Raw genomic sequence first — 8,735 nt, forward strand, 5'->3', positions numbered from 1 at the left:
GAGACGTTGAGCTCCAGACGACCCGTGTGGGTGAATCCAAACTCGTCGAAGGGAATAATACTGGGAAATTTTAGTGTGCTTTGTTTTTCAAAAACTGGAAAATTTCCATTCATGAAATTTTTAGTACATTGTTTTTAGTGAATCCAAACCCGTGTGTAGTTAGTGAATTTTTTTTGATAAAGTTAGTATGCTTTGTGTAGTATCTTACATCTAGATATTTCCATTCATGAAATTTTTAGTACATCCATTGTTTTTAGTGAATCCAAACCCGTGTGTATTGTTTTTCAAAAGCTGGAATTTTTTTTTGATAAAGTTAGTGTGCTTTGTATAGTATCTTACATCTAGATATTTCTATTCATGAAATTTTTAGTACATCCATTGTTTTTAGTGAATCCAAACCCGCGTGCATTGTTTTTCAAAAACTGAATTTTTTTTTTTTTAACTTCATACTTGAGCTTGAACTGGCATAGGCTTGATCTTGAAGCTTGTCCTTTCTTTTAATGAAGTTTTTCTACAGTCTATTATAAAAGGAAATGGGAGCAGAACTTATGCCTCAGGTTTACTAGCTAGTTCAATTACCACCCCTACTTAACACCAAGAACTAGCAATTTGCTTCAATTTAGCATGCATAGTTGCTAATAAGAAATAAAGGCCGGGAGTAAAAACAACTGCAACAATACATGCAATGAAATAAATGTTAAATATTTTAATATGAACATTAATAATTGAATTTTTTTTTTGATAAAGTTAGTGTGCTTTGTATAGTATCTTGCATCTAGATATTTCTATTCGTGAAATTTTTAGTACATCCATTGTTTCTAGTGAATCCAAACACGTGTGCATTGTTTTTCAAAAACTGGAAAAATTTTTTTTGATAAAGTTAGTGTGCTTTGTGTAGTATCCTTTGTGTAGTATCTTACATCTAGACATTTCTATTCATGAAATTTTTAGTACATTTGAAGTATTTGACATTTGACACTATCATTGTCTGTTCTTTAAACATAATGGGATGATTATTATTTAAACATAATGGGATGATCAATAATATCCGTTGACCAATGGTATCATTTGTCATAAAAAAAATCCGTAGTATCTATACATGTAAGCTTGGCTGGTTTTTTAAAAATTCCCAACTTGATTGTGTATATATGTTGCTGCAGTATTTACGTAAAAAGTAAGATCCACTTGGTTTCATTGTTGAGGTAAATGGAGAAAGAAAAAGAAGATGCATCCCGCATAATCGCTCCTATCACAAATCCATCAACGCAGGTATTGTAAACCTCTTTCAACAGTTGGCGTGTGTTTAATTTATGTGTAGTCATTGGTAATACGGTTGATTAACATTATGTTGCTATATGTTAGGACATATCAAGACCACTGCATCCAAATTACATGCCAAGTTACTACGGTCCAGTGCCTCATGCGTGGTTACCACCTTTTGTGCCTCCTCCAAGTGTTAGCCCATATCCATGGAGCAACCAGGTAATTGTTGGATGGTAAAGTAGTTCATGGACTTTATGTTATGAACTTGAATATTTGGTCTAATTATTTATTTTTAATTATTTTTGGGAGAACTGCAGCAAGACCCATGGAGCTCTACTGTCGCTGCCACGTCAAGTGCCGCCATACCAATGATGGGACCTCCTCCAACTGCGTACCCATATCAATGGAGCAACCAGGTGATAATGTCTTTGAATATTTCGTCTACTTATTCGTCTTTAATTTTCGGAACTTGAATATTTCGTCTAATTATTTATCTTTAATTTTTTTATGAAAAACTGCAGCAACACCCATGGAACACTACCTCAGCTGCCACGTCAAGTACTGCTACCTTGAGTAGTTCCGCTCCCGCGTCAAGTACTGCTGCCTTGTATAGTTCCGTCATACTAATGATGGGACCTCCTCCAATTGCATACCCATATCAATGGAGCAATGAGGTGATCATTTTTTCGTATATGTATTTATTGTAGTTAATGTTAGACTTGAATATTGGGCTAACTATTTATGTTTACATTTTTTTTTTGGAAAACTATAGCAATACCCATGGATCTCTACTTCCGCTCCCATGTCTAGCTCCGCAAGTAGTGTTAGCTCTAGTGTAGCTGTCAGTTCTAGTGTACAAACCAGCGCTAGTGTCGCTGCTAGCTCTTGTTCGGCTTTACCAACATTTATTCCTCCAACTTCTACCAACCCATTTCCATGTGGTAGTGAGGTGATGTCTTGGATTCTCCACATTCACTGTATTTTGACCTTATCCATAACATATTTTAACATATAATACTTTTTTCTCCTATTTTACAGGAAAATAAAGTGCAGCAAAGTGACTCTGTTGAAGAAATTAGTGAGGCTACATTAGACTCGATAGAAGTTTAGGCGCAATCTACTGCCTCTTTGGGTAATACGGTTGATACCAAGGAGGCTGGCACTGATGGGGGTGATATCACTGAGGAGCCAAAGCCAGGAATGCGCTTTGAGTCGGAGGATGAGTTAATGAATTACTATAAACATTACGGAAATCAATGTGATTTTCCGGTAATGACACAAAGGAGTAAAAGAGAGAAGGATGAGACTGTGAAATATGTCACTGTGGGATGTGCTCGAGGTGGCAAGGCACGAAATAGGGCATCAAACGTCTCCAAGCCTCGGCCAACAAGCAAAACAGACTGTAAGGCAAAGATGAATGTCATGTTAAAGGATGGGAAGTTGTGTGTCACATCCGTATTGAACACACACAATCATGTGCTCAGTCCAAAAAAATCCAGGTTCTTCAGATGCAACAGAGAAGTTAATGAGTCTGTTAGGAGAGTGTTGGATACAAATGATGAGGCTGGCATACGGATTAATAAGAGTTTTCATGCTCTTGTCACTGAGGCGGGTGGGTTTGAGAACGTACCATTTGGAGAAAAAGATTGTCGTAACTACATTGACAAGGCACGACACCTGCCCCTTGGTAAAGGTGGTGCTCAAGCATTGTTTGAGTATTTTATAAGGATGCAATACAAGAATAATGGCTTTTTCAGCCTCATGGAATTGGACGATGATGACAGACTGAAAAATGTGTTTTGGGCGGATGCCCGTAGTAGAGGGGCCTACAACTACTTTGGAGATGTGGTAACATTCGATACCACATACCTGAAAAATAGGTATGGAATGCCATTTGCACCTTTTGTGGGTGTAAATCATCATGGACAGTCAATCCTGTTGGGTACAGACCTTATTTCAAGTGAGGATACAGAATCGTTTGTTTGGTTATTTAAAGCTTGGCTTGATTGCATGGATGGAAAAACACCTAATACTATTATTACAGATCAAGATCGTGTAATGAAAAATGCCATCGCCATTGTTTTTCCCAACACGCGGCATAGATATTGCTTGTGGCACATATTGCGAAAGGTTCCTGAGAAACTTGGTTCCCATGGTCAATACAAATGTGGCCTGAAAAGTAAGTTGCTATATTGTGTATATGACTCTCTTACAATTGAGGAGTTTGAGAATTCTTGGAAAAGCCTCATTGATACTTTCAACTTGCATGAAAATGCATGGTTGCAAAGCTTATATGCGGAAAGAGAGTTTTGGGTGCCGATATATTTAAAGAACTCGTTTTGGGCTGGAATGAGTACAACTCAACGTAGTGAGAGCATGAATGCTTTCTTCGATGGCTACATGCATGCCAGAACAAATCTTAAAGAATTTGTTGATCAGTTCGACAATGCTCTCAAGAAAAAAGTTGAGAATGAAAACCAAGCTGACTTCAATTCATTTAACTTCATCATTCATTGCATATCACACTTGGCTCTTGAGAAGAAGTTTCAAGATGTATACACAAATACAAAATTTAAGGAGGTTCAACAAAAGATAATGGGAATGATATATTGTCATTGTCGTTTCGAGAAAATGGAGGGAGTAATCGCAATTTACTCGGTCGATGATCAAGTAAAGGCTAAAGATTTCATCAAGGAGGTTACGTATACTCTTTACTTTAATGAGGCCAAGTGTGAGGCGAAGTGTGTTTGTGGGTTGTTTGAGATGCGAGGGATAATATGTAGACATATTCTTGCCATCTTTTCAGCTAAGAAAGTCCGTGAGTTACCAGAGAAGTACATATTAGACCGGTGGCGGAAAGACATAAAACGGGCTTATACTATTATTTCGACCAGTTATGACGCTGTTGATCAGAGACCCGAAACTGTTAGGTATAAACGTATTTTGAGAACTTTCAATGAGGTAATAACTAATGCAGTTTCGTGCGATGGGCATACTGAGGAAATGATTTCAAAATTTTTTGTAATGAATGAGGTTTGGCGCATATCGAAGCCCTCCAACACATATTCCAATGTTGGAGGAAGTACCGTGAATGCATTCACAGAAGGAAGTTTGAAGAAGGTGCTAAGTCTCCATGTTGTCAGAGGCAAGGGAAGACCCCCGTGTAAGAGGAGGATGTCCATGATGGAGGAAAGAGTGAAGAAAATTAAAACTAAGACTACGAATAAGAGAAAAGATCAGGGAAAAAGCAGATTGGTGAGATGCTTACTTTTTTTATGTTGTCAGACTGTTTGATAATATACTATTACTTCTACTTACTCAAGAACTTTAATTATTTTTACAGCCTCAGAGGCGTAGATTGGACATCAAACCATTGGAAAACAATGAAAACCAACTCGGTCTATCGGAAATGAGGATGCAAGAAAATGTAGAAACTCCCATAATGGTCAATGAAGAAAGTGGACAACATCCAGTGATGGGGACACAAGAAAGTGTACAATTACCACTTGAGGTCATTTTATTGTATAGTTCATGGTTTTTATTATGTGGGTCTTAATTTGTTTGCTATTATGTTCACAGATACAACTAGGAATGGATGGAACGCAGCCAGATACGGCAGATTGAATGCAGCCCAACAGTTTCTTGTAGCAAGATTTTAGAGATCCATTATGTTTACAACTGTTGTGTGTTGATGGAATTTGGGTTGTTTGTGGGTTTGTTGGCATGTGTGTTAGGGGTGATTTTGTAGGAATTTGGGTGTTGGTGTTGATATGCTGGAGTATGTTATGTATTAGTGGTAAAAGTGTACCTTTTGTATATGTGGCTTAGTATTTGAGGCCACGCAGTGAGTATTTTGTATCAAAGTACGCTATATATGTAAATTTGAGTTTCAATCCAAGTACTCAATTTATGTGGTTTTGATTGAATGTAAATGTTTGTTTGGTTATGAGTTGAGATTATACTATGTTTCATATTGCCTCTTATATCCACGTGGAAAAAAGTAACTCAATAAACCTGTAGTTTAGTCCTGTCAAATATTCTGACAAAATGATCAGATTGGTAAGTTATTTTCACGCATATATATACTTTTTTAATAAGCAGTGACACGTTCAGACAAAATGAAGTCTTAGGAATGAAGATTTTATACAAATCATAATAACGTCTCAAATCCATAATTTTAAAGTCTCGACTTACAAACGCTAAGTTTCTATAAAATACAAATACAAACTCATCAACGCAGTGAGAGTATCAAATATAAGTAAATAACTATGGCTATTAGCCAAAGTACAATAAATAGTTTGCGTACATGCAGCATGTCAACTTCTTGAGATCGAAACTGGGCGTGATCGTTATGGAGTGTCAACTCCCTCTTCCCGAACTCTACTTCTCTCTTTTTAAGTTCTTCATCTTTCCTTAATACTTCTGCTTCTCTCTTTTTAAGTTCTTCCTCTTTCCTTAATACTTCTGCTTCTCTCTTTACAAGGGCTTGCTCGTTGTATTCACTACTATCTGACCACTTGAAAAAGTTGCAGTGTGGTAACCCCTGATTATAAATAAATAATTGTTTGACGTCAAAATTTTTGAATAAAACAGTAATATGAAAAAATAAACTTGCAGCTACTATTAATTGCGTCTACCTCTTTGTTGTAGAGTGGACACCCAAAGAATGCTCGCCCCAGATTTCTTCTAGTATTTGCTATTCTAAGTACAACTTGATTCCCACAGCTGCACATTGGGACGTTACTCAATGCATGATTAAGCAACGATGTTAAAGCAACTGATGACGACATTCTAAATCTGTATCAAATATAGAGACATAACGTCAGTGACTGTGTGCTTGGTGTGATTGCTTCAGTTATCAGCATATTCACTCTGCACTCATATGGGCTATACTTTCAAATTTTTCCTTCATAAGTAAATCTAACATATGGAGTAATAAACTGAAATAAGGGGTAAAGAATGAACTCGGAGGTTGAACTCAAGGCCACTGTTTTTGTAAAACTGTGGAGATATTTTTCAGTTTTTGCTTCTTTGGGTAATATTTATGGAACCAATAGTGATATTGTTGTGCAAGGCACTAAAGGCCAATCTTAATAGCCTCAAGTTTCAGTGGCAGTGGCAGCGACACAACATTGCTGGAGGTCGACCACTAGTCAGCTGTCAAGGCAAACACAACAGACCATTTCATAAAAATGGACTCAAAGAAACATGAATCTCATAAAAATGATGAGTTCTTAAGGTTTTGAGGAATTATTAGGTGCATGTGCTTCTTCTAATAACATGTCAAAGTTCCAAACTTTCTAAATGGGTAAACATTTTATTTGATAATGGGTGCCATGATCTAATTGAGTCCCAAAAAGCAACATGCATGCAAGCAAGCAAGCAAGATGGTTGAATTATAATGAGAATCAAGGAGACAAAAATGCAATCCAGTTTGAAACCCATATTATATATGCATGTGATGCATCTTTTGCCTCTATTACCAACCCTAAACCAGTGCAGGCTGGTTTTATGTCCCAAGAGAATTGGTTCATGTGCATTAATGACAATTCTTTAAAGAAAATATATGTAGAAGAGGTAACATTAGAACTCTGCACTCAGGCCATGTTTTATGGACTTGTGGTGCAACTAAGGATGTGGCATAGCAAAAAAAATCAAGAACTTGAAAAAAGCAACAAAGCCAAACGTGGAGCTTACCATGAATGTAGCATGTCTTGAATGTAGCATATTCAGCTATGAAAAGTTCCAAACCATTTTATAGTCAACAGTTTTCACACCCATTAATAATTTCATCATTAATTTTTCAGTATGGTTCCCAACTTATATCTAATGGATTTAGAAAAATCTCATCATCCTCAATAAATGTTTTCCCACACCCCTACTCTAAAGGACCCATTGACCCACACCTTTTCTCCATCATTAATTACCACCAACAGCACAAAGCCTCTCTCTATTCCTACTCTGAAGGAATGTTGATATATGAATGTGGATCATATATCAACATTCCCCACTTAAAAGTAATAAGGATCCATAACTTCGTGCATAAATTATATTTCAGTTCAAAGTTGAGTAATACAGATCCAAACTATGAAAAAAAATGTGCAGGGAAAGATGCCAAAATCTCATGATATATGAAGTACCCAAACGATATTAAAATGATAAGAACATTATTTTAATATCACTCATCATAAACAAAGATGTAGAAAATAACAAAAAAGACATAGAAAGCATAGTAGGTGGACTTTTTTCAAGATCAAACAGAAGGGCACCAAAGAAGTTGTCATGCTTAAGAACTTGTCAGAATAACTATTAACTAGGTAGAGAATAGTAGGAAAAGTTGAATTTATGATTCTATCCATATATACTATTCATTTCAAACATGTCTACTATTCATTTATAGATTAGAACTACTTGTTCAATTAATCATCATCATGAAAATAAAAAATGTATTGAAAATCAAACTAGGATGCTTCTTCTACTCATCACAAAGTCCAAAAGTTTCGAACTAAATTTTCAATACATCATCCAATGTCAAGATGAAGCTACATCATAAAATATCTTCACATGTACAGCAGTTTTTTTTGGTAAGTACTAAATAATTTATTGATGAGAATAATAGGCATAGACAATGTGTATCATGTACACAGGACATAAACAAGATAGAAGTCAATTAATCCTAGAATAACCAATACTAGCGTTGGGGCAAGCAACATGACAATAAGCTTTCTATCACACATTCTAATAATGAACACAAGAGGAAGGGGGAAAAGGCCTGGAAAAGGAAAACCAGGCTCTCCAGGGACAGGAACCTTTTCCAGACCCAAGTTGATGATGGCCTTGGTTCCTTCAGCCAAAGTTCTGCAGCCTTCAAGCCTCTTCAAAGCCACATTAATGTACAATGTCAAATAGATGATGAATTTTCTTCCTCGGCGTCACACGACTCTCTTAAGGTTAGGTTTAGGTTTAGGTTTGGGAGAGAATTCGGGCAGGGGAGAGATTCTTGGAAGGAGAAATATAGAGAAACAAAGAACAAATAGAGAAACCAAGAGAAAGGAAGAGAAACGAACCTGCAAATCGAGTGAATCCGCTGCAGATCGAATGAAGCTGGGGAGAAACGAAGGAGTAGAGAGCTCTTGGGAGGGAGAACAAAATTTGATCAAAAGTGTAAAATGGTGCATTTTTTGGATCGAAGGCTGGCATATCAGTGGACTCAAAACGCACCGTTTAATTTATTACAAAACGGTGCGTTTTGAGTCCATGTAGGCAGTCGTCCGCGGGGAGGCTTGGTTCATGCCTCCCTTTAGCATTTTTCTTCAGATAATAGCTTTCAAAGATAGGAAACATAGCTTTCAAAATGGAATCTTCTAACTGTTTTTATTCTATTTTAGTTAAAGGACAAAACAGGTGTGTAACGGATCAATAACACAGCAACGCCCCATTCTTTGTAAAACGACAGCGTATCACCACTTCCT

The 8,735-nt window shown here is 36.7% G+C and overlaps 1 protein-coding gene across 1 annotated transcript; it reads left to right on the plus strand.

Moving 5' to 3' along the window:
- The first annotated feature begins 1,206 nt into the window (after positions 1-1,206).
- LOC121253573 (protein FAR1-RELATED SEQUENCE 5-like) lies at positions 1,207-4,887 on the plus strand. The gene is made up of 9 exons (XM_041153572.1): positions 1,207-1,269; positions 1,363-1,482; positions 1,581-1,679; positions 1,785-1,937; positions 2,036-2,212; positions 2,302-2,367; positions 2,416-4,518; positions 4,607-4,756; positions 4,843-4,887. The coding sequence occupies exons 1-9, from the start codon at positions 1,207-1,209 to the stop codon at positions 4,885-4,887; spliced, it is 2,976 nt and encodes a 991-aa protein (XP_041009506.1).
- The last annotated feature ends 3,848 nt before the right edge of the window (positions 4,888-8,735 follow it).

Source organism: Juglans microcarpa x Juglans regia, chromosome 2S (assembly GCF_004785595.1).
Source record: "Juglans microcarpa x Juglans regia isolate MS1-56 chromosome 2S, Jm3101_v1.0, whole genome shotgun sequence".
NCBI classification, from domain to species: Eukaryota; Viridiplantae; Streptophyta; class Magnoliopsida; order Fagales; family Juglandaceae; genus Juglans; species Juglans microcarpa x Juglans regia.

Coding starts and splice junctions, on each gene's coding strand:
- LOC121253573 (XM_041153572.1), top strand. CDS start 1,207: ATGGAGAAAGAAAAAGAAGATGCATCCCGCATAATCGCTCCTATCACA. Junction 1,680..1,784: donor CATATCAATGGAGCAACCAG/GTGATAATGTCT, acceptor GAAAAACTGCAG/CAACACCCATGGAACACTAC. Junction 4,757..4,842: donor TGATGGGGACACAAGAAAGT/GTACAATTACCA, acceptor TTATGTTCACAG/ATACAACTAGGAATGGATGG.